The sequence below is a fragment of the Monodelphis domestica genome, chromosome 2 (genome assembly GCF_027887165.1).
Source record: "Monodelphis domestica isolate mMonDom1 chromosome 2, mMonDom1.pri, whole genome shotgun sequence".
NCBI lineage: Eukaryota > Metazoa > Chordata > Mammalia > Didelphimorphia > Didelphidae > Monodelphis > Monodelphis domestica.
In genome coordinates this window covers 225,609,809-225,636,740 of record NC_077228.1, presented here as the reverse complement: position 1 = coordinate 225,636,740, position 26,932 = coordinate 225,609,809, and the positions used below count along the sequence as shown (strand labels likewise).

General features: G+C 36.4%; 1 protein-coding gene across 7 annotated transcripts in view; it reads left to right on the top strand.

Moving 5' to 3' along the window:
- CEP112 (centrosomal protein 112) overlaps positions 1-26,932 on the top strand; it is a 595,424-nt gene that overhangs the window by 401,191 nt on the left and 167,301 nt on the right. For 6 of the 7 annotated variants that reach the window (XM_056817267.1, XM_007482762.3, XM_056817268.1 and 3 more), the window contains one exon: positions 24,818-24,880. The exons of the other annotated variant lie outside the window; for it this stretch is intronic. In XM_056817267.1, coding sequence (XP_056673245.1) covers positions 24,818-24,880 — 63 coding nt within the window. The remainder of the gene's footprint in view (positions 1-24,817; positions 24,881-26,932) is intronic. 7 annotated transcript variants of the gene reach the window in all.

Below are 26,932 nucleotides of genomic sequence, written 5' to 3'. Positions count from 1 at the left end.
GAAAGAGGGGAAATCACCTGAAAATGTTAATGTTATCCAAAAACAAATGTATTTTTAAAATAAATAAAAGATACAGGCTATATGACCCTAGTTGTAGTGACTTCAGAACAACTACAAATTGCAGGAGGCCACATGAATATGATAGAAGTAGGAAAAAGACTCAGCCAAAAAAAAAATATTGAGATGAAAGATAGTATCAGTAATATATATTTTTGCCCCCACCAGAAATTCTACTTAAGGAAATAAAGGAGTATTTTAAATCAGTACCTGTTCTTATTCATACTTTAATATTGCTTATTCCACCATTTCCCATTCTGTATTGTGTGGAACCTTGTTTTTCTGCAAGACAAGATTAGGAGATTTATGAAATGTTGATTCTCATAAATTTTTTGCCTCTGAAAAAAAAAAACTACAAAATCATTTTACTTTAGTAGTTCTTGACTTTACTCAAAAATGTGTACTGCCACTATTGAGGATACAGAGAACAGAATCCTAGGTGTAGAGTCAAAATATCTGAGTTAAAATTCTATCTCTGGCGCTTCTTACATGTGTAACCATAGTCAAGTCACTTAAGCTTTTAGCCTCAGCTTCACCACCTATAAAACAGATAATGATCACTAGGGTAGCCACCTCATACTATTTTTAAAAGAATCAAATGAGAGAACATACTTAAAACTGTGAATTTTAAAGCACTGTCTAAGAATCAGGATTTCTTTTAACTTCTCCACACTTTAATAGAAATTTCACATTGATTACTGTCCTTAGAAGATTTTATCGCCTCATGACCAACTTCCTGGTGCTAAGTCTCCCAGATTTAACTAGGCTAAACTTTTAATCAAGGATTTTTAAACTGTGTGTGTATAAACTTGTTTACTCACACACACACACGTGTGTGTGTGTATATATATATATGTATATACATACTCACATATAGATATCTATATCTCAATTTATTTCTTTTGTATTCCTACATATTTTTTTATCTACTTAAAAAACATTATTCTAAGAGGCTCATAGGCTTTAGAATTCTACCAAAGGAGTACATTTTACAAAAAAAAAAAAAGATTAAGAACCGCCTTCAATGATGGGCAAAGCCTTTTACTTCATTTGTGTTTAAAGATTTTCTAGCTTTGGATAAGACCTACCAGAACCTACTCTCTCATAATTCAAGTAGTCTCTCAAGAGCCCATGATCAAGTCCATTATCCCAATATGTTTGTATAAAAATAAACATTTTTTATGTGTAATACTTTTTCAGTATGAAATTAGGTTTAATTTCCTCCAATTTGCAGTAACTTCCATAAAACCTCCCTGTTATCCTTTAAAAAAAAACAACAAACCTTACCTTCTTTCTATTTTCAGTTCTAGGACAGAAGACTAGCAAGGGCTAGGCAATTGGGATTAAGTGACTTGCTCAGGGTAACACAGCTAAGATGTGTCTGAAGCCAAATTTGAATCTCGACTCTAGATCTGGCACTGTAATTCTTTCTACTATGCTTCTGAACTGCTCCAAAGAAAATGTAGCCTGACATATTTTATATTTTGGTGAGGTTTTTTAGGCCAACAGGATAAAATGATTTGCCTAGGATCACAACAGCTAGTGAGTATCTGAGGTTGAATTTGAACTCATCTTTCTGATTCCAGGCCCTGTGTTTTATCCATTGTGCCACCTAGCTGTCCCCTCCTCCTTGTTATGCTAAGATTATATCATACCCCCCCAAAATTCCAGACCAAGCTTCCAGGAATCATTTAAGCCCCCAAATTAGGGAAATGTTTTCTTATATCAGTAATTAAGAAAAAAATTAAAAGTCTTAGTTGGAAAGTCTTAAAAAATTAGAATGTAGTTAGAAGTTGTACATTTATGAAGGGCCAGATCAGAAGGTCACCCTTTTTGGCTACTACTTATTCATGTCAGGGTGGTGGTTGTTTTTTTTTCTTTTTCTTTTTCCCAAATAAGGTTAACTAGGGGGCAGCTAGGTAGCTCAGTGGATTGAGAGCCAGGCCTAGAGACAGGAGGTCCTAGGTTCAAATTTGACTTCAGACACTTCCCAGCTGTGTGACCCTGGGCAAGTCACTTGACCCCCATTGCCTAGCCCTTACCACTCTTCTATCTTGGAGCCAATGTGTATTGGCTCCAAGACATAAGGTAAGGGTTTAAAAAAAATAAGATTAACTAATGTGATTAAATAGTATTTCCTATTCGATTTACTATCTTCTCCCAGCATTCATTTTATTTATTCCATATATTAGAAATTGTTATTTAGTTTGCCATAAAATTATTCAAGACAGTTAAACTCTTCTATACACTGTGTTACTGAATTAATTATGAATATTAAGCCAAGCCATATTGAAATGTTTGAAAGATTATTTGCCTCTCATTCCAATTTATTTTAAATTCTTCCTTTTTAAATGAATTTTCATTTTTATTTCAAAGCAAAATCTTATAAATTATCTGTAATCAGATTTTGATAATCAGTTAAAATCACAGTTTGACAAATTACTTTTTTGTTCAGTTTTCCATTTTTTCCAAGACATTGATACAGGCCCATTCAATGATGACTAGCAAGTTCTAACTTGAACATTGCAGGGATTGTATATTTGGTGATTTGAATTTGGGAGATTGTAGAGTTGACTATGAGCTTGGTTTCCTTTTAGCCAAGGGGAAGTGAGGAGTAAGTGCCCCTGTAATGACAGCTTTCATGAGCTAACAAGTCCTTCTACCTTCACAGCTTTCAAAGAAAAATAACAACCTTGTCAATGATATAAAAGTTAACTTTTAAGTCATTTCTAGTAATGAATGTTTCATCAGAGTTATTCTGCATAGTCAACACTGACAGCACATGAACTAAGGACAACACACTTCAAAAATCAGTGAATGGCTTCAACTCATTGATCCTAAAGAAGCTAGATTTGTTATAGAGCCATGAAAGTTTATTATAGATATTAGAAAATTAATGTATTCATATATCTAGTAATTTTTCTCTATAGTAAGGTAAAAATTCTTTGTATACTTAACAGGATTATAGTTGTAAAGTTTATTATGTAAAATACCCCAAAAAGGCATTCTTTCTCATTAATTCTGTAGAAGAGTGTTTTGATAAGATAATTTAGAAAGATGGGTCAACATAGTGAAAAGAAAATTTGCTTTAAAAATTTATTAGTGAAAGGAATACTTTACTGATAGACATCCATATGTACTTTATATACATAATTTCTTCATGAATTAACAGTGTTGGGAATACTCTTCTCATCCTTGCCTTTTCATCTTATATGATTCTTGTCCCAGCCTTTCTTCCTTGGAAACTCTACAAAAACACTGGAAACCTCGTCTGGATCTTTTAATAGGCGCCAATCTTCATGAACTGCCTCTTCTTCCTTTCCCTGTATCTCAGTACCTCTTTACATAATTCTCTAATTTCTCCTTTAATCAATTGACTTTTCTCCTTGTCAAGGCCAACCTCTTTTTTTGTACTCCTAAACCCATCCTCTTCTTGTGAAATAGAAACCCACAAACACCATATAGACAATTTAAGAAAATAAAATCAAAAGGCCAAATATCTCCAAGTCAATGTAGAAAGTTAGATTTTATTGGAAGAGGGCCAAGTCCTCCAATAAAAATTTTCTCTTGCATGGACCCCGGCAAGATCCTGCCCAGAGGCTGAGACCTAGTTTTTATAACAAAATGAATACTTCTGTACAAGATCACAAGACATAACATCATATAGGCCTTATTTAGAAACAATTACCCAATTACAAAGCTGATTGGTTAGTTCATTTCAGAAAGCCCATATTAGTCTTTTGACTAATGACTAGAGACAAGTCAAATGACCATTACCTCTCTCTCATCTAATCTGGAGGAAGAGATGACTATTTCCAAATAGGAAAGGGTACATGATGTTTGTGCCATATTGGGACATGAGATCTGGATAGTCAGCATCTTATGATAAAGGGAAGTACAAATTAAGAAGAGGTTAGATATCCCATTAGAAGCAGTTTTTATGCTTTAGTTAGAAATCCTTTTAAAAATTATGAATTTTACTGATTGTATTAAGATTATAGTGGAATTTATACTAATCACTTTAGAATCACAATGCTGATTATCTTAAACCTATCACTATCACTAAAATCCAATCAAGTATAAGGGGGTAGGGGTATTTTTTCCCCACACTCCCTCCTCTTCTCTAGCAGACTGAATTCCAATTTTTTTCCCTCTCCAATCTTTAATCCCTTCCTATCTACCAATTTCCACCTTTCCTCTTCTCTTTTTTAAAATATATTTTATTTGATCATTTCCAAGCATTATTCATTAAAGACATAGATCATTTTCTTTTCCTCCCCCCACACCCCATAGCCGACGCATAAATCCACTGGGCATTACATGTTTTCTTGATTTGAATCCATTGCTATGTTGATAATATTTGCATTAGAGTGTTCATTTAGAGTCTCTCCTCTGTCATGTCCTCTCAACCGCTGTATTCAGACAGTTGCTTTTCCTCGGTGTTTCTACTCCCATAGTTTATCCTTTGCTTATGAATAGTGTTTTTTTTCTCCTAGATCCCTGCAAATTGTTCAGGGACATTATACCTCCACTAATGGAGAAGTCCATTACGTTCGATTATACCACAGTGTATTAGTCTCTGTGTACAATGTTCTCCTGGTTCTGCTCCTCTTGCTCTGAATCACTTCCTGGAGGTTGTTCCAGTCCCCATGGAACTCCTCCACTTGATTATTCCTTTTAGCACAATAGTATTCCATCACCAACATATACCACAATTTGCTCAGCCATTCCCCAATTGATGGGCATCCCCTCGTTTTCCAGTTTTTGGCCACCACAAAGAGCGCAGCTATGAATATTTTTGTACAAGTCTTTTTGTCCATTATCTCTTTGGGGTACATACCCAGCAGTGCTATGGCTGGATCAAAGGGTAGATATTCTTTTGTTGCCCTTTGGGCATAGTTCCAAATTGCCCTCCAGAATGGTTGGATCAGTTCACAACTCCACCAGCAATGAATTAATGTCCCTACTTTGCCACATCCCCTCCAGCATTCATTACTTTCCTTTGCTGTTATGTTAGCCATGTGAGGTGATAACCTCAGAGTTGTTTTGATTTGCATCTCTCTGATTATAAGAGATTTAGAACACTTCTTCATGTGCTTATTAATAGTTTTGATTTCTTTATCTGAGAACTGCCTATCCATGTCTCTTGCCCATTTATCAACTGGAGAATGGCTTGATTTTATGTACAGTTGATTTAGCTCTTTATAAAAATGAGTAATTAAACCTTTGTCAGAGGTTTCTATGAAGATTTTTTCCCAGTTTGTTGTTTCCCTTATGATTTTAGTTACATTAGTTTTGTTTGTGCAAAAGCTTTTTAATTTGATGTAGTCAAAATTATTTATTTTACATTTTGTGATTCTTTCTATGTCTTGCTTGGTTTTAAAGTCTTTTCCCCTCCCAAAGGTCTGACATGTATACTATTCTGTGTTTACCCAATTTACTTATGGTTTCCTTCTTTATGTTTAAGTCACTCACCCATTTTGAATTTATCTTGGTGTAGGGTGTGAGGTGTTGATCTATTCCTAGTCTCTCCCACACTGTCTTCCAATTTTCCCAACAGTTTTTATCGAATAGTGGATTTTTGTCCCAAAAGCTGGGATCTTTGGGTTTATCGTATACTGTCTTGCTGAGGTCGCTTTCCCCCAGTCTATTCCACTGATCTTCCTGTCTGTTTCTTAGCCAGTACCAAATTGTTTTGATGACTGCTGCTTTGTAATATAGTTTAAGGTCAGGGACTGCAAGGCCCCCATCATATGTGGTTTTTTTCATGATTTCCCTGGATATCCTTGATCTTTTGTTCTTCCAAATGAACTTTGTTATGGTTTTTTCTATGGATATGGCACTAAATAGATAAATAAGTTTGGGTAGGATGGTCATTTTTATTATATTGGCTCGTCCTATCCATGAGCAGTTAATGTTTTTCCAATTGCTCAAGTCTAGTTTTAGTTGTGTGGCGAGTGTTTTGTAGTTGTGTTCATATAGTTCCTGTGTTTGTCTCGGGAGATAGATTCCCAGGTATTTTATTTTGTCTAAGGTGATTTTGAATGGGATTTCTCTTTCTAGTTCTTGCTGCTGAGCTGTGTTGGAGATATATAGAAAAGCTGATGATTTATGTGGGTTTATTTTGTATCCTGCAACTTTGCTAAAGTTGTTGATTATTTCAATTAGCTTTTTGGTTGAATCTCTAGGATTCTTTAAATAGGCCATCATGTCATTTGCAAAGAGTGATAACTTGGTCTCCTCCTTGCCTATTTTGATGCCTTCAATTTCTTTTTCTTCTCTAATTTCTCCTGCTAGTGTTTCTAGTACAATATCAAATAGTAGAGGTGATAATGGGCATCCTTGTTTCACTCCTGATCTTATTGGGAATGCATCTAGTTTATCCCCATTGCAGATGATATTAGCTGATGGTTTTAGATATATACTGTTTATTATTTTTAGGAATGACCCTTCTATTCCTATGCTTTCTAGTGTTTTTAATAGGAATGGGTGTTGTATTTTATCAAATGCTTTTTCTGCGTCTATTGAGATAATCATGTGGTTCTTGCTAGTTTGCTTGTTGATGTGGTTAATTATGTGGATGGTTTTCCTAATATTGAACCAGCCCTGCATCCCTGGTATAAATCCTACTTGATCATGGTGAATGATCCTTCTGATCACTTGCTGGAGTCTTTTTGCTAGTATCCTATTTAAGATTTTTGCATCTATATTCATTAGGGAGATTGGTCTATAGTTTTCTTTCTCTGTTTTTGACCTGCCTGGTTTTGGAATCAGTACCATGTTTGTGTCATAAAAGGAGTTTGGTAGAACTCCCTCTTTGCTTATTATGTCAAATAGTTTGTATAGTATTGGAATTAACTGTTCTCTGAATGTTTGATAGAATTCACTGGTGAATCCATCAGGCCCTGGGGATTTTTCCTTAGGAAGTTCTTTGATGGCTTGTTGGATTTCATTTTCTGATATGGGATTATTTAAGAATTCTATTTCCTCTTCTGTTAGTCTAGGCAGTTTGTATTTTTGTATATATTCATCCATATCCCCTAAATTGGTGTATTTATTGCCATATAATTGGGCAAAGTAATTTCTAATGATTGCCTTAATTTCCTCTTCATCGGAGGTGCTGTCCCCCTTTTCATCTTTAATGCTGTTAATTTGCTTTTCTTCCTTCCTTTTTTTAATTAGATTGACCAGTACTTTGTCTATTTTGTTTGCTTTTTCAAAGTACCAACCTCTTGTCTTATTTATTAAATCAATAGTTCTATCACTTTTGATTTTATTAATTTCTCCCTTAATTTTTAGGATTTCTAGTTTGGTTTTCTGCTGGGGGGTTTTAATTTGATCTGTTTCGAGTTTTTTCATTTGCATTTCCAATTGATTGATCTCTGCTCTCCCTAATTTGTTAATATAAGCATTCAGGGATATGAATTTACCTCTGATTACCGCTTTGGCTGCATCCCAAAAGGTTTGAAAGGATGTCTCGCCATTGTCATTTTCCTCGATGAAATTATTAATTCTTTCTATGATTTCTTCTTTAACTAAACGATTTTGGAGTATCATATTGTTTAATTTCCAATTGTTTTTAGATTTGGCTTTCCATGTAAAAAAAATCATTATTTTTATTGCCTAGTGATCTGAGAAGGCTGCATTCATTATTTCTGCTTTTCTGCATTTGTGTGCTATGTTTCTGTGACCTAATGTATGGTCAATTTTTGTGAATGTGCCATGTAGTGCTGAGAAGAAGGTGTATTCCTTTTTATCCCTATTTATTTTTCTCCATATGTCTATTAATTCTAATTTTTCTAAGATTTCATTCACTTCTTTTACCTCTTATTTATTTTTTGATTTGATTTATCTAAATTTGATAATGGTTGGTTTAAGTCTCCCACTAATATGGTTTTACTGTCTATTTCTTCCTTTAATTCTCCTAGTTTCTCCATTAGAAATTTGGGTGCTATATTATTTGGTGCATACGTGTTGATTAATGATATTTCCTCATTGTCTAAAGTCCCTTTTAACAAAATATAATTACCTTCCCTATCCCTTTTGATCAGGTCTATTTTTGCTTTGGCTTTATCAGATATCATGATTACCACTCCTGCCTTCTTTCTGTCAGTTGAGACCCAGAAGGTCTTACTTCATCCTTTAATTCTAACCTTGTGGGTGTCAACCCGCCTCATATATGTTTCTTGAAGACAACATATGGTAGGGTTTTGGATTCTAATCCATTCTGCTATTCGTCTACGTTTTATGGGTGAGTTCATCCCATTCACGTTCAAAGTTATGATTGTCATTTGTGGACTCCCTGGCATTTTGACATCCTTCCCTAATTCTAACCTTTTCTTCTTCGGCTCTACCTTTTAGTCCAGTGATTTACTTTGAATCAGTCCCCCTTGTCTCCCCTCCTTTGATGTTTCCCTTTTTAGTCCCTCCCTTTTTGTTCCCTCCCCGGCCCCCCTCTCTTTCCCTCACTTTTTGTTTTTCCTCTCCCCCTCCCTCCCTTGGTTTTCCCTTCTCCCTACCCTTGTTGGGTAAGATAGAATTCAAGATCGCAATGGATCTGGGTGTTTTTCCCTCTCAGAGTTGATTTCCCTGAGATTAAGGTTTAAGTAAAAAACCCTCTCTTCCTCTCCTTCTTATAGGAGTTTTCTTCCCCTCCCCTTCCCATGTGAATCTTTGTGTGAGAAAGATTATTCTATTTGGTCTTTACCGCCTATTTATACATTTTCCCCCCAATGTTAGTATACATAGATTGATATAAATGTAGTCCTTATAGAAGAGAGTTTGAGTAAAAGAAGATAACATTTTTCTCCTTTCCCCTTTCCTTAATATTTACCTTTTCAGGTATTCCTTGCTCTTTGTTTTTCGGTATCAAACTTTCCACAGAGCTCTGGTCTTTTCTTTGCAAAAAGTTGGAAGTCTTCTATTTTGTTGAATGCCCATACTTTCCCTTGGAAGTATATAGTCAGTTTTGCTGTGTAGCTGATTCTTGGTTGAAGACCCAGCTCTCTTGCCTTTCTGGAGATCATGTTCCATGCCTTACGATCATTCAGAGTAGAACTTGCAAGGTCTTGTGTGACCCTGATTGGCATTCCTTTATATATAAATTGTCTTTTTCTGGCTTCCTGTAGGATTTTTTCTTTTGTTTGATAGCTTTGGAATTTGTCAATTACATTCCTGGGAGTTGTCTTTTGGGGGTTTAGTGTAGAAGGTGTTCTGTGAGCTCTGTCAGTGGCTGTATTACCCCCTTGTTCTAGAATATCTGGGCAATTTTCTTTGATTATATCTTGTATCACAATGTCGAGTTTGGTGTTTATTTCTGGCTTTTCTGGAAGTCCAATTATTCTAAAATTATCTCTTCTCCCTCTATTTTCCAGATCTGTCACCTTGTTGGTGAGATATTTTATGTTCTCTTCTAATTTCTTGGTATTTTGGCTTTGCTTTATTAATTCTTGCTCTTTTACATGATTGTTGTCTTCCAGTTGCCTGATTCTGGCCTTTAAAGCCTGGTTTTCCTTTTCAGTTTGGTCACACAGGTTTTGTAGATGCATGAATTTCTTTTGCATTATTTCCCACTTTTCCTCCAAGAAGGCTTCCATCTTTTTGGTCATTTCTGATTCAAATTCTTCATGGGTTTGTGGAGAGTTTCCATTTCCTTTGGAAGGTTTCGGAGCATTTTCTTGTGTATCGTCTTCTATCTCCTCTGTATTTTGTATTTTGGCTCCGTAGAATGTGTCCAAAGTCGCCCCTTTCTTCTTATTTTTCTTGGGATTTGGGGGCTTCTGTGCTTCTGTGGAGTTTGCCATCTCTGAATGGGGAGGATTAGCTTTTCTTATCTATGTCTGGTGTTCAGAGGCTTTAGTCCTGGGCAGATTGTCGGTTCTATGAGCTTTCTCTGGGTTAAACTGAGTATGCCTTAAGACAATGACTTTCACTGGAACTGGAATGGAAGGGTTGGACCAGGGGGCCACACTCTCCCCCGGCTCTCTCTGTTTCCCTGCTGCTAACGTGCCCCCTCGACTAGACTGGGTAAGGTTGCTTTCCAGAAGTTGTCTTCAGAATAGCTGTCCATGAGGCTGTTTTGTTGGCCCTGAGGGTTGCTGTTGTTTCAGAGGACCATGTTCTCTGCGGGGGAAGGGGCCGCGGCTTCCTGGAGCTCCGAGGGCAGTGACTTTCACTGAGACTTGGATAGCAGGATCCAGCTGGTGAGGCTGTCTTGCCGGCCCTGAGGGTTGCTGTTGTTTCAGATGACCCTGCTCTCTGAGGGGGGCAGGGCTGCGGCTTCCCGGAGCCTTGGACTCTGCGCTCCTACCCCTTAGGTCCGAGTGTTCTCGGGTTCTGGCTTTTGAGGTGGGCTGTACCTTTTGATCCAGGTCCAGGTCCAGGAGGAGGATTCCAAGGGTCTATGCTGTTGATCGTTTTGAATTTCGGTGCCTTAGGAGCTTATAGTTTGAGATCGGTCGGGAAGGGTTTTCCGGAGATCTGAACTTTAGCTTTCTCTAAGCCGCCATCTTGACTGGAAGTCTCCAACTTTCTTCTTAAAAATATGCCTAAGCCTCCCCTCTCCTTACATCATACTGTATCTTTCCTTCTAGATATTGACCTATATCTTCTCCCTTCTGTAGCTAGATTCCTACTAAAAGCTGTCTCCTAATCTATCTCATCTTCTGTCATTTTTCAATCCACTGCAATCTGGCTTCCAACATCTTGACTCACCTGAAACTATTCTGTCTAGTTACCAATGATCTCTTAATCATCACATCTGATGACCGTCTCAACTTATCTGCAGCATTTGACTTCACTGATAATATACTACACCTAGATCTGTTGGGTTGTGTGACAATGTAATTAATCTCTTGCTTCTTCCCATCTCAATCCCCAATCTTCTCCAGGCTCTGATGAAAGCCAGTTCTCATCAAGGTTTAACCTTTCTACATGTACCTTGATACTATCTCCTCTGATTTCTTGTCCCTAGATACATTCTCCCTCTCTAATCTTCAATATTTCTCTATTTTCTGTTTCCTTTCCTACTGCATGTATGCATTATACAAGGAATCTGTAATCCTTTCTTTAACTTTGTTCATATTAATTTTAAAAGGAATTATTCATAAGAGATAAAGTAATTGCAACTGTCAACAGAAGTCAAGATACTAAGAAGTTTTATGCGGCAATAATCTGATGAATTAACAACAGAAAAGGCTAAACTGTGATCCCCCAATACCCATACACTCTGCTTGGGTAACAGTGGAACTCATGGGCTTTGTGCTCTGAGATCCACTCAGTAATTTCCTTGGTACTGCTGCTGCAGTCTCTGCCAGCACACCTCACAACTCACTTGTGCCCATCTCTTTATCCCATGAAAAGGAAGAAGTATTAGAAAACATTCTTTGCCTAGGAAAGCAATGTGATGTCCTGCAAACAATGCTTACCCAGACAACATAATAATAAGGGAAGGAATCAGTTTCTTTCAGATATATAACACTTGCCAGTGTCAGGGTTACTCCAAGCCTGAATATCCATCTGGGGCTGGATGTGAGGCCCAGATGTTACTTGGGGCAGGGGCTGAGATCATTGAAAAAGTCTCCTCAAACTGGGAGTCTGAGGCAGCCTCAAAGTCCAACCTTGAAGGATCTACTGTCAAAGGGAAAGAAGTCAAAAAATAAGCCACATATATAAGCACCCCCCACCACCAAAAAAAAAAAAATCATTTAATTACTAAATATTTCAGGAGGAAAAAAACAGTCTTTTAAAAAACTTCAAGCTCATGCATATATATTATTATGGAAGATACTAAAGGAGAGATGGCTCCAAAGCAAGTCCAAACACCTTTGAATAAAAATTGAAAGACAAAGGAAAATAAACCAACACCTGATAAGGCAGAAAACTTTTAGATTCCCAAGAGAGTATAGAACTACAGAAGGATGTTTCAGTGATTCTAGAGAGAAATAAAATTTGAAAGCAGAACTTATGTCCTACGTAGCAGAAATAATTGACACAGAATAAAAATCTCAAATATATAGTGGTGAATTGCTTCAAAGAAACAAAAGACTAAGAGTTGGAAGAGAATAAAAAATTTAAAAAATTTTGAATTTCCCAATGCAAAAAAAAATTAAAATAAAAGAAGCCCTTAACTCCTGACCACAGAAAACAAAATATCAATCAAAAGAATCCTCCAAAAAGGAAAAGGAGTTGTAGAGGAATGTATGCTATAAACTCCAAGATACATCATGATTAAACTGAATAATTCCAGTGTCAGTCAACAAATTCTGCAACTAACCAGGAGAAAAGCCTATTTGAAAATTTGAATAACATAAGAATGTTCTATACCCATCAGAAACCACAAAAGGGAAAAGATTAATGTGTTCTGAAGAGCAACCCACGGTACATACTCTAGAAATTTGAGTCCAATCATTAATGAAAAGATGAATATTCAAAAAAGGGAAAGATCTGAAGCATTCCTACCCAAAAACCCAGAACATATTGTTGCAATATTGAACTAGATAAATGATACTAGAATACTATGAAGTATACAAAATAAACTAACTCATTTCTAGACATTATTAAAAGGAAAATTAAAAACTAGAAAACCTAGGGTAACTAGGTGGTTCAGTAGATAGAGATCAAGCCTAGAGTCAGGAAGCTCCTCTTCCTCAGTTTAAATTTGGCCTAAAAAACAGTATCTGTGTGACTGACCAAGTCACATAACCCTGTTTGCCTTAGTTTCTTCATCTGTAAAATGAGCTGGAGAAGACAATGGCAAACCCTCTAATATCTTTGCCAAGAAAACTCCAAATGAGGTCACAAAGAATCAGACACAACTGAAAAACCACTGGCCTTTGAAAGTCTTAAAGCACAATATAATATTACATAATATTACATGCTATTTATGCAATCCCTGCAGAAAGATTCAGCTTCATGAATTCAAATATGGACTTAGACACTTAATTAGTTCTGTGACCCTAAGCAAGTTATCTAACACTAACCCTGTTTCAGTTTCCTTATCTGTAAAATGAGTTGAAGAAGGAAATGGCAAACCGCAACCAAATCTTTGCCAAGGAAACCCCAAATGGGGTCATAAAAAGTCAAACACAACTGAAAAAGAAATGAACAACAAAAGCTAGAAAGAGGGAGAAAACTATGCAGTTAAATAACAACAAAATAACCACAAGGACCAAAAGATGAAAGCAGAATTTAAAAGGAAGAAATGATAGTGAAGATGGAAAACATCATGGACTATATCTTGAAACACACTGCCTGTAAGTGAATCACTGTTTTTGTCGGATTAAACAGCAAGATGAGAAAGCACATAAAAGAGAAGGGGAGAAAAAAAGATAGAGGGGAAATATGTGTAACAAATCAGTGGTAAACAGTGAAGGGAAAGGAATTCTTACATTCTCTGAGGAAGAAGAAAGGCTACAAGAGAATGGATGAACGGAGCAGAAAAGGGAATATATTGATTCATTGATGGTAGTGGATCCTATAGAATCTTAGTAGGAGACACAGGAATACTCAGTGGGAAGAAAGGCATTCTACAATGGGAGATGAGAACCTTAAAATCGGTATAAACAGAAGGGATTTTGTATGTGGATCACTTCCTCTGTTGCCTTCATGGACAGAGTCCTGCTTTGGGGGAAGGGGAAACAGAGCTCCTTGGAGGGGGAAAGGGGAGCGGGGTTTGACATCTAGAGAACATGAAGAGAAGAGAACTTAGACCTAGAAGGACATTTCATCACAAATGGGGGAAAAAGTATCATGTCAGAGACTATAAATAGACCATAATAACCAGGGACAAGGAGAATTTCTATTGTGAGGAACTCTATCTGCTGGAGGAATTAATATTTTTTAAACAATATTTTATTTGGTCATTTCGAAACATTGTTCATTGGACACAAAGATCATTTTCTTTTCCTGCCCCCTTCCCCATAGTCAATGCACGATTCCACTGGGTTTCACATGTGTGCTTGATTCAAACCCATTTCCATGTTGTTGGTATTTGCATTAGAGTGTTCATTTAGAGTCTCACCTCAGACATGTCCCCTTAACTCCTGTAGTCAAGCAGTTGCTTTTCCTCGGTGTTTTTACTCCCACAGTTTGTCCTCTGCTTGTGGATAGTGTTTTTTCTCCTAGATCCCTGCAGATTGTTCAGGGACATTGCATTGACACTAATGGAGAAGTTCATTACATTTGATTGTACCACAGTGCATCAGTCTCTGTGTACAATGTTTTCCTGGTTCTGCTCCTTTCACTCTGCATCACTTCCTGGAGGTTATTCCAGTCTCCATGGAATTCCTCCACTTTATTATTCCTTTTAGCACAATAGTATTCCATCACCAACATATACCACAATTTGTTCAGCCATTCTCCAATTGAAGGATATCCCCTCATTTTCCAATTTTTGGCCACCTCAAAGAGCGCAGCTATGAATATTTTTGTACAAGTCTTTTTCCTTATTATCTCTTTGGGGTACAAGCCCAGCAGTGCTATGGCTGGATCAAAGGGCAGACAGTCTTTTATCGCCCTTTGGGCATAGTTCCAAATTGCCCTCCAGAATGGTTGCAACAATTCACAACTCCACCAGCAATGAATTAGTGTCCCTACTTTGCCGCATCCCCTCCAGCATTCATTACTTTCCATAGCTGTCATATTAGCCAATCTGTTACCTGTGAGGTGATACCTCAGAGTTATTTTGATTTGCATCTCTCTGATTATAAGAGATTTAGAACACTTCTTCATGTGCTTATTAATAGTTTTGATTTCTTTATCTGAAAACTGCCTATTCATGTCCCATGCCAATTTATCTATTGGAGAATGGCTTGATTTTTTGTACAATTGATTTAGCTCTTTGTAAATTTGAGTAATTAAACCATTGTACGAGGTTTTTATGAAGATTGTTTCCCAATTTGTTGCTTCCCTTCTGATTTTAGTTACATTGGTTTTGTTTGTACAAAAGCGTTTTAATTTGATGTAGTCAAAATTATTTATTTTACATTTTGTGATGCTAAGTCTTGCTTGGTTTTAAAGTCTTTCCCTTCCCAAAGGTCTGACATGTATACTATTCTGTGTTTGCCTAATCTACTTATAGTTTCCTTCTTTATGTTCAAGTCATTCACCCATTTTGAATTTATCTTGGTGTAGGGTGTGAGGTGTTGATCCAAACCTATTCTCTCCCACACTGCCTTCTAATTTTCCCAGCAGTTTTTATCGAATAGTGGATTATTGTCCAAAAGCTGGGATCTTTGGGTTTATCATATACTGTCTTGCAGAGGTTACTTGCCCCAAGTCTATTCCACTGATCCTCCATTCTGTCTCTTAGCCAGTACAAAATTGTTTTGATGACTGCTGCTTTGTAATATAGTTTGAGATCTGGGACGGCAAGGCCCCCTTCCTTTGTATTTTTTTTTTCATTATTTCCGTGGATATCCTTGATCCTTTGTTCTTCCAAATGAACTTTGTTGTGGTTTTTTCTAAATCAGTAAAGAATTTTTTTTGGAAGTTCAATGGGTATGGCACTAAATAGATAAATAAGTTTGGGTAGGATGTTCATTTTTATTATATTGGCTCGTCCTACCTATGAGCAATTAATGTTTTTCCAATTGATCAAGTCTAGTTTTAGTTGTGTGGAGAGTGTTTTGTAGTTGTGTTCATATAGTTCCTGTATTTGTCTCGGGAGATAGATTCCTAGGTATTTTATTTTGTCTAAGGTGATTTTGAATGGGATTCCTCTTTCTAGTTCTTGCTGCTGAGCTGTGTTGGAAATATATAGAAATGCTGATGACTTATGCGGGTTTATTTTGTATCCTGCAACTTTGCTAAAGTTGTTGATTATTTCAATTAGTTTTTTGGTTGAATCTCTAGGATTCTTTAAATAGACCATCATGTCATTTGCAAAGAGTGATAACTTGGTCTCCTCCTTGCCTATTTTGATGCCTTCAATTTCTTTTTCTTCTCTAATTTCTCCTGCTAGTGTTTCTAGTACAATGTCAAATAATAGAGGTGATAATGGGCATCCTTGTTTCACTCCTGATCTTATTGGGAATGCGTCTAGTTTATCCCCATTGCAGATGATATTAGCTGATGGTTTTAGATATATACTTTTTATTATTTTTAGGAACAACCCTTCTATTCCTATGCTTTCTAGTGTTTTTAATAGGAATGGGTGTTGTGTTTTATCAAAGGCTTTTTCTGCATCTATTGAAATAATCATGTGATTTTTGTTGGTTTGCTTGTTGATATGGTCAATTATGTGAATGGTTTTCCAAATATTGTACCAGCCCTGTATCCCTGGTATAAATCCTACTTGATCATGGTGGAAGACCCTTCTGATCACTTGCTGGAATCTTTTTGCTAGTATCCTATTTAAGATTTTTGCATCTATATTCATTAGGGAGATTGGTCGGTCTATAATTTTCTTTCTCTGTTTCTGACCTGCCTGGTTTTGGAATCAGTACCATGTTTGTGTCATAAAATGAATTTGGTAGAGCTCCCTCTTTGCTTATTATGTCAAATAGTTTGTATAGTATTGGGATTAGCTGTTCTTTGAATGTTTGATAGAATTCACTGGTGAATCCATCAGGCCCTGGGGACTTTTTCTTAGGGAGTTCTTTGATGGCCTGTTGGATTTCTTTTTCTGATATGGGATTATTTAAGAAATCTATTTCTTCTTCCGTTAGGCTAGGCAGTTTATATTTTTGTATATATTCATCCATATCATCTAGATTAGTGTATTTATTGCCATATAATTGGGCACAGTAATTTTTAATGATTGCCTTAATTTCCCCTTCATTGGAGGTGCTGTCCCACTTTTCATCTTTGATGCTGTTAATTTGCTTTTCTTCTTTCCTTTTTTTAATTTGATTGACCAGTACTTTGGCTATTTTGTTTGTTTTTTTCAAAGTACCAGCTTCTAGTCTTATTTATTAGTTTAATATTTCTATCACTTTCAATTTTATTAATTTCTCCCTTAATTTTTAGGATCTCTAGTTTGGTTTTCTTCAGGGGGTTTTTAATTTGTTCACTTTCAAGTTTTTTTTTTATTTTCATTTCCAATTGATTGATCTCTGCACTCCCTAGTTTGTTAATATATGCACACAGGGATATGAATTTACCTCTGATTACTGCTTTGGCTGTATCCCATACGGTTTGAAAGGATATCTTGCCATTGTCATTTTCTTCAATGAAATTATTAATTGTTTCTATGATTTGTTCTCTGACTAACTGATTTTGGAATATCATATTGTTTAATTTCCAATTAATTTTTGATTTGGTTCTCCATGTACCCTTACTGATCATTATTTTTATTGCCTTATGATCTGAAAAGGCTGCATTTATTATTTCTGCTTTTCTGCATTTGTATGCCAAGTTTCTGTGACCTAGTGTATGGTCAATCTTTGTGACTGTGCCATGTGGTGCTGAGAAGAAGGTGTATTCCTTTTTATCCCTATTTATTTTTCTCCATATGTCTATTAACTCTAATTTTTCTAAGATTTAATTCACGTTTTTTACCTCTTCCTTATTTATTTTTTTATTTGATTTATCTCAATTTGATAATGGTTGGTTTAAGTCTCCCACTAATATGGTTTTACTGTCTATTTCTTCCTTCAATTCTCCTAGTTTCTTCATCAGAAATTTGGGTGCTATACTATTTGGTGCATACATGTTGATTAGTGATATTTCCTCATTGTCTAAAGTCCCTTTTAACAAAATATAATTACCTTCCCTATCCCTTTTAATCAAGTCTATTTTTGCTTTGGCTTTGTCAGATATCATGATTGCAACTCCTGCCTTCTCTCTGTCAGTTGAGGCCCAGAAGGTCTTACTCTATCCTTTAGTTTTGACCTTGTGTGTGTCTACATGCCTCATATGTGTTTCTTGAAGAATAAATATAGTAGAATTTTGGATTCTAATCCATTCTGCTATTCGTCTACATTTTATGGGTGAGTTCATCCCATTCACTTTCAAAGTTATGACTGTCACTTGTGGACTCCCTGGCATTTTGATAGCCTCCCCTAATTCTGACCTTTCTTCTTTATCTATAACCTTTTAAACCAGTAATTTGCTTTAAATCAGTCCCCCTAGTCCCCTCCCTTCATATGTTTCCCGCTCTAGCCCCTCCTTTTTTTCCCCTTCCCCTTCCCCTCTCCTTCCCTTCCTTTTTGTGTTCACTACCCCCTAACCCCCTTGGTTTTCCCTTCTCCCTTACCTTGTTGGATAAGATAGAATTGAAGATCCCAATGGATCTGGATGCTCTTCCCTCTCAGAGTTGATTTCACTGAGAGTAAGGTTTAAGTAAAAACTCTCTTCCTCTCCTTCTTATAGGAGTTTTCTTCCCCTCCCCTTCCCATGTGTATCTTTGTGTGAGAAAGATTATTCTATTTAGTTTTTCCCCCCCTATTTCTTGGAGTATATCTTAGTACCATCAACGATTCCCCCCTCCCTTTTTCTTTTCTATCCCCCCCTTTCTCCATATCATCTTGATGCCCCAAACGTACCCTATGCGTGATTCTTCTTACTACTCTAATGATTCATATAATTTTTGAGAATTACATATTACATTTTCCCCACATGTTAATATATATATATAAATTGATATAAATGTAGTCCTTATAGAAGAGAGTTTGCATAAAAGAAAAAGATAACAGTTTTCTCCTTTTCCCTTTCCTTCATATTTACCTTTTCAGGTATTCCATGCTCTTTGTTTTTCGATATCGAACTTTCCACAAAGCTCTTATCTTTTCTTTGCAAAAACTTGGAAATCTTCTATTTTGTTGAATGCCCATACTTTCCCCTGGAACTATATAGTCAGTTTTGATGGGTAGCTGATTCTTGGTTGAAGACCCAGCTCTCTTGCCTTTCTGAAAATCATGTTCCATGCCTTACGGTCATTCAGTGTGGATATTGCAAAGTCTTGTGTGACCCTGGTTGGCATTCCTTTATATCTAAATTGTCTTTTTCTGGCTTCTTGTAAGATTTTTTCTTTTGCTTAAAAGCTTTGGAATTTGGCAATTACATTCCTGGGAGTTGTCTTTTCGGGATTTAGTGTAGAGGGTGTTCTGTAAACTCTTTCAATGCCTGTATTGCCCCCTTGTTCTCAAATCTCTGGGCAGTTTTCTTTGATGATATCTTGTATTATGAGGTTGAGATTATTATTTATTTCTGGCTTTTCTGGTAGGCCAATTATTCTCAAGCTGCCTCTCCTTCCTCTATTTTCCAGGTCTATTACCTTGTAGGTGAGATATTTTATGTTCTCTTCTAATTTCTTGGTCTTTTGGCTTTGCTTTATTAATTTTTGCTCTTTTGCAAGATCATTGTCTTCCAGTTGCCTGATTCTGACTTTTAAAGCCTGGTTTTCCTTTTCAGTTTGGTCACACTGTTTCTGTAGTTGCCTTTTTTCGTGTTTCAGATTGTTGATTTCCTTTTGCATTATTTCCCACTTTTCCTGCCAGAAGGCTTCCATCTTTTTGATCATTTCCAATTTAAATTCTTCAAGAGTTTGTGGAGAGTTTCCATTTCCTTTGGAGGGTTTCAGAGCATTTGCTTGTGTTTCCTCTTCTATCTCCTCCGTATTTTGTATTTTTGCTCCATTAAATGTGTCCAAAGTCACCCCCTTCTTCTTGCTTTTCTTGGTGTTTGGAGGCTTTTGTACTTCTGTACTGTTTGCCATCTCCATCTGAGTGAGGAGGACTGGCTCTACGTGTATCTGTCTGATGGTCCGAGGCTTTAGCCCCAGGCAGATTGTCCTTTCTCCGCAGCTGTTCTGTCTTCCCCGGGAAGCGCAGAGCCTGCCCTCCCCTGCCTGCTGGCATTTCCTGTGTTACTTCTCTCAGTTCCCTCCAGTTGCTTCTCCACTGCCTTACTTCCATGCTCTGAGCCTGGCATAGCACTGCCCGCAAGGTACCTCAATGCCTTTGCCGGCCCTGAGGTTTCTGTTCTTTCAGAAGACCCTGCACTCTAAGGGGGAAGGGATCATGGCCTCCCTGAGCTCTGAGGGCTCCTGATAGGATTAAGTTCAGCTGGGTTGGGCTGAATGAGCCCCGAAGCAAAGGAAAACCTCCTCTGCAGTCTGTGTTAGATGCCTTGAGGTTGGGCCAGGTTACTTTCAAGGTAAGCCCTTTGCCCTTCGGAGCAACCCCTTTGCCGGCCCTAAGGTTTCTGTCCTTTCAGAAGCTCTGAGGGCTCCTGATGGGATTAGGTTCAGCTGGGTTGGACTGAATGAGCCCTGAATCAGGAATCTGCTCAGATGGAAGGACCCATCCAGGGGCCTACAGGCTCCCCCCATCTCTCTCTGTTTCCCTGCCATCTGTGTTGGGGGCCCCCAAGACTGGCCCAGGTTGCTTTCAAGGTGTGTCCTTCAGAATAACCAGCCCTGAGGCCATTTTGCAGGTCCTGAGGATCCCGCTGCTGCTGTGGGCTCAGCACTCTGGGTTGGGGGCAGGGGTCCTGGGACCTTCCTTCCACCTTCCCCTTAGATTCAAGTGATCTAGGATTCTGGCTTTCAGGGGGCATACCTTTTGATCTGAGTCCAGAAGGAGGGTTCCCTGGGTCTGTCCTGTTGTTTAGTTTGAATTTCAGTGCCCTAGGGTCATTCAGTTTGTGATCGGGAAGGAAAGGTTTTCCGAGGTCTGAACTTTTGCTGCCTCTAAGCCACCATCTTGACCAGAAGTCACCAGGAATGAATATTTTAAAGAGTGGGTCATAACATAAAAAAGGGAGGGGAGCAATATCAGTAGGGTAAAACATAGAAATTATTTATGAGGGAACTCAGAATAAGTATTTTAGAAGCTTTTATTGCATGAGAAACAGAAACAAAAGAATGAATAAATAAATTTTAAAACTATAAATCAGAAATTTAAGTTTAGAAAAGACAGGGAAGAGAATTTATGAAGAAAATGAAATTATTTTTAGAAAAAGGAGCAGAAAGTAAAAAAAAAGAAAAATTTGATGGAGTGATAGGAGATACTTTATTTAATAAAGAAAACAGGCGAAACAATTGTATAACAAAAAATAGAAAGAAAAAAAGAATTGAAACATAAAAATACAAAATTAGGACAAGTGACAAATTGAGGGATTGAGGAATTCTTAAGGGTGAAAGAAAGAGATCCTTTGGGAACAGAAATAATCATTTTAAAGTAGATTAAGTTAAATAAGTGAAGAGACGAAATACTGTCTTTTAAGAGGAAAAGCAACCAAAAATTCTAATTCAGAAAAAAGTTATTAAAACCAAATAGAGAAAGATATATACTTCTTGGAACTTTAAATGTGAATGCATTAAATAGTTCAAAGAGGAAAAAAGTGACAAATTGAACATTTTTATCATACCTTCAAAATTTATTGCTTATAAGAAACACAGCTAAAAAAGCAAAGAAATACACAGAATAAAAATGAGATCGAACAATTGATTATCTATCAAGTAAATCCAAAGAATTCGGAATCGCAATTGTGCTATGAGACAAAGGCAAAGCAAAAATTCACAAAGTAAATAGAAATAAACAAGGAAATTACATGATGAATGGAACCATCAACAACAAACCAATGTCATTGTTAAACTTTTATGTTCTAGCTAAATTCATAAAGGAAATACTAGTTGAACTACAAGGAAATTTCAGTGACATCTCTGTTTTGGATAAATTAGCAGAAAGAAAAATAAAAGGGGAAATGTAGAAATGAACAAATTTCTGGAGAAATTAGAAGACTTCTAATAGGACTGCTAAGAGGATATCCATATTTCTCAGCACCACATGGAACTTTTACAAAAATTGACCAGGGATTAGAGCAAAGGGATATTGCAAACAAATGTAAAAGGCAGTAAATAGTAAAGGTTAAAATAAAGCAGTTTGACAAAACAAGGTGAAGGAGGCTAGAGACCAGTTCCTCTAGTGAAAATCTGAGTATTTCAATAGCCTACAGCTTATTATGTGTCAATAGTAATTTAGAAGGGGGCTGCTCTGTGGCAGTAAAAGCTATGCCTGTAGATGAAGTCCTGAATTCAAATCTGGCCTCTGGACATTTCCTAGCTGTGTCACCCTGAGCAAGTCACTTAATCCCAGTTGCCTAGCATTTACTGCAGTTATGCCTTAGAGCTGTAAACCTTGAAATTTCTCATACTTGTGAATGTTAAAAATTTCCCCTTTGGACTGGGAACATTGCCCATTTTGATGAGAAAACTCCTTGCTATGGGAAGGACCTCTACTCCACCCATACTTAAGACTGTTTTAGGGGATAAAAATCCTTGCTAAACAAAGAAAGTACTTGGACCCATGCTTATAATAAGGCAAGGAGTTCTTTGAGCCATGCCTGTTTTTTAGAATTGATACAATGAGATGCTAGGTACCTAAAAGGGTCGGGCAAGTTTTCTCTTAATGAGATTAGTTGACTCAGCTGTGTTTTTACTGGTTCAGACTTACTGAGGAGACTAGTCGACACAGCAGCATTTTTTCTGGTTCAGACTTACTGAGGAGATTTGTCGACTTAGCAAGAATTCAGATGGGCAGTCCTTTGGAAAACGTCTACAGTGATTGGTAGATGTAAGGACTTAGGGGAGGTGACATAGGAGAAAAACCTCCTACATAAGAAGCAGAATCCTTTTGGAAAGGAAATCCTTTTGGAGGATCTCTGATGAGGATTGCTTGGGAAGAATCTCTTGAGAGAGGCCCTGGAGAAGGGAAGCTCTTGGAGGACAATCTCTAAGGAGATCTCACTGGAGCCCCTCTGAGGGGACTGTCCCTCTGGAGGCTCTGAAGAGAGGCCCTTCACCCTCTCTGGTGAAGTCAGCTGAAATGGAGCTGGCCTGGTATCACTAGAATCCTTCTTAGACAGACCTTGTGGTGAGTGTTAAAAGACTGACTGACTGATCCCTCTCTCTTAAGACTCAGGTCTAGGCCATGTTGGCTTAAGGCCCTTCATACTTATTTCCTTTTTTCTCTCTTTCTCTCTTTTCTTTAATTCCACATTTGTATTAATTAAAATCTCTATAAACCCAGTTGACTTGGGTATTTGAATAATTGGGAATATTTTCCTGGTGACCACCTTATATTTGATTTAAAACCAAGACACTGTAGTGAAACATATTTTTTGCAGTCAAATTTACTCACACTCATATCTATCACAATTGATATCTTCCACTATTTTAATCACTAGTTTAAGACATCAACCATTTTAAATCTTACAGAGCAAATACTTATCATACCAATTTTAAGACAGAAGATTAGGTTGGGTTATTTTTTTTCTTGTTGTTGTTTTTAATAGTAATTTAGAAGTAAGTCAATGCAATCTTGGACTACTTTGAGAAGCACAGTGTCTAACACTAAGAAAGTGATAACCTTTTTTATTCTCTACACTGGACCAACCATGTCTATTTAGTTCTAGATGTTATATTAGAAAATAAATTGTTACACTTGAAAGTGTCCAGAGAAAGGAATACAAAATGTTTAAGGGCCTTAATATTATATCTTAAATGATCTTTTGAAAAATCTAGACATTTTTAGCACGTAGAAAAGATTTAGGACAAGATAGCTGTCTCCAAATATTTGAAAGACTAACATGTGAAGAAGGATTAAATGTGTTCTTCTAGCCCCCAAAGGAGAGAACTAGGAACAATGCATGAAATTTACAAAAAGGCACATTTTAAATTTGATATAAGTAAAAATTTCCTTATAATTATACCTACTCTCAACTGAAAAGTGGTGTCAAAGAAAGATAATGGCTGCCTCTCTGTTGAAATTCATGAAACAAATGTTGAGTGACTGCTTTGGTGGTATTCTATGGAGGATTTTTTTTTTCATTTATTATTTGTCCTACATGACCTCTGTGGGCTTTTATAACTTTACATTTTGACTATGTAAAGTGAATTGAATTAAATTGAAATATGCATTATGGATGCTTTGACTCTCCTAAGATTTGTGTCCCATGATTTTTTTAGCCAAATACCTTGCTTTTCTCTGTAGATACTTCAGAAGAAGAGTTAATGACTAATACCTAAGCACATATAACATGAAATGAACTATTCTAAAATATTCTGAAAATATAACAATAAAAAGTATACAATCTTTCCCTACAAGCATTTTGTAGCCTATTTGGAAAATTTGGGTCAGTGATATAAAAGATAAATAATTGTTCAGTTATATGCTAAGAAGAAAGTGAATGGTGCAATAACAGTATAACAATCAGAGGAAGAAAACTTTGGGGAGGAGGGTGTGGCAGCTTGTATAATCCACAGTTCTAGCACTTATTCATTTGATTTAGGCATTTTGTTGCTTTATAAATCTTAAATCATAGTGAGTCACATTTCTACCATTATTTGAATATTTTGGTTTCTTTTTATCTTTAAACTAAAGTGAAAGTTTATTAAACTTCCTCATCAAAAATTTTATGAATCTCCTTTCCTTTTTCCTCTTGATATTAATACCTTCTTTTCCCATTTGCACCTTTTTCATTTTTTTCTCTCTTTCACACTTATAGTATGTCTAATTCTCTCTCCTTTTCTCCTTCTATCCACAGAATATGCATGTTTTACTAATAATTGGCACCAAGGGTACAATTGGGGGGGGCCTTTTAAGTGATTAATAGTTGGCTACACATCAAAGGCAAGCCCTGTGGTTTTTGTGGCTGCCACAAACGGGCGTTGTACTTGGCAGTGATCCCAACTGCCTGGTGATAGGCATATCAAGGAGATGCCAAGCATCTAGGTCAGCAGTGAAATGTCTGGACACGTTCTTCAGCTAACCTAATCTGGTTTCCTTTTGTATATGTGTGTATTTGTGTTTTTCAGGCCAATAGCAGGTTGAAGCATATTGAGAAGGAATACAGTCAGAAATTTGCTAAATCCTCACAGGTAAGCAATATTTTTTAAAAAATTCAATATTAGTGACTGCTTTTGACAGTTAAAATTAATTCCAGACAACTTCCCTTCTGTGTTTCATGGGACAATTTCATTGTTCCCTTATTTTTACTGGATATGCAAATAATCAAAATAAAAGTTTCTTATTTTAACTATCTCTGCTCATAACTTTGGGTATCTTGTGAAACAAGCCAGTACACTTCAGCAGCCAAAGCTGTAGTTTATTTCACAAGGGAGGTGATACACAACTTCCATCCATGGTCTTAAGCTCTGGATATCATATTGTGCTTTTCTGAATTTTAGCACATTCTGTTCATTTTTATGGCTGCTCTTCAGTAAAATTTAAAATGTAAAACAACTCTCAGCTACATCAGTAACTCTGCTGGTAACTCAGATGGCAATGTGATACAGTGGGAAAATCACTAATTTCAGAAAAGCAAGGTTCAGATCCTCCCTCTGACATTTATTATCTGTGACCTTAAACAAATCACTTAAATTTCTTGAACTTCAAATGACCTCTAAAGGCCTTTATATCAATGATTTCTTCCTGTAAGAGAAAGGAAAATATGTTTGACATTAAATCATTATTTATGTGTTACTATTTAATATTTACCACCCATTTATTAATTTCAAGGTGAATCAATGATAGAGATTCCCAAGGGAAATGTAAGAATCCTGTCTCCTGGACCTTAGATAGATTAGTATTTTGTAGCAGTTTGAATTAAATATACTGTATTTAAGACCCATTTTATGTGCTTATTTTTAAAGAGAGAGAGTTAAGCAGTAAAGAGTCAGTTAGCTAGAATATGGCCCTATAGTCAAGAAGAGCTTATCTACAAATTCTACCTCTGACATTAGCTCTGTGATTTTAAAGAAAGCCCTTAACCACTCTGCACTTAAGGTACCTCTTTAATACTTATCTACTATGGGGTTGCAATCTAATGGTGGAATGAATTTTCACACCAATTAAATCACATATCTTTAGTGTAGTGACATTTATTAAGATGGTATAAAGATAATAGATCATTTTTTTCTAGTCAAAATAAACGAAGTAAACAAAAACCAATTGTAGTAGCTAGCTTTCAGAAAATATGAGCAGAAACTTTTGTTTTCATTATATCTGAATTCTGGAAGATAGTAACAGTTGACAAAGGGGAACAAATGTAGCCATAGGGCGGGCCACATTATCTTTTTGAGAAAAAGTTTCTTTTTATTTATACACAAACACACACACATAATGTTGGAAAACTTGGGATTTGGCTTTTTCTTTTAGAAAATTATATAATTAAGCTTTTAAGAGCAACCAAACCAACTCATTTCTCCAAAAAAGTTAAATTCCAAGAGAAGTAATATTAAATTAGTCCATAATTTTATATTTCAAATGCATGTTTTATGATAGTCATTACAATTTGGGAAATGATATGCTCTTAAAATGATCTAGGGGGCAGCTGGGTAGCTCAGTTGATTGAGAACCAGCCCTAGAGACGGGAGGTCCTAGGTTCAAATCTGGCCTCAGACACTTCCCAGCTGTGTGATCCTGGGCAAGTCACTTGACCCCCATTGCCTAGCCTTTACCACTCTTCTGCCTTGGAGCCAATACACAGTATTGACTCCAAGACGGAAGGTAAGGATTTAAATTTTTAAAAATGATCTAAACAGTTTTTTTTAATTTCAAATGTTTATAAAAATTGATCATTATTTTTGATTTCCAGTATTCAAATATTTGGAGAAGGGGAATATATCTTTTATAAATATTGGAGAAGAATTCATAACTTTTTTAAGATATTTTTTCAAAAAATTAAGTTAAAATAACACACAACAAATTTCTATTAGACATATGATGTGTCCTTTTCCTCCTACTCTTTTGTTATTATTATTATTATTGGATAAAATTTTCACTTTTCATCTGATTTTAGTGTCATGTATTCCTAATCTGAAGTAGAAAACCTGTCCCAAAAAATTAAGCAGTTAAGGAACAGAGGTTCCCCATATTTCTCTCACATGTAATTAGTCAAATGATGGTCCAGGTGTGCTAAACCTAATTAA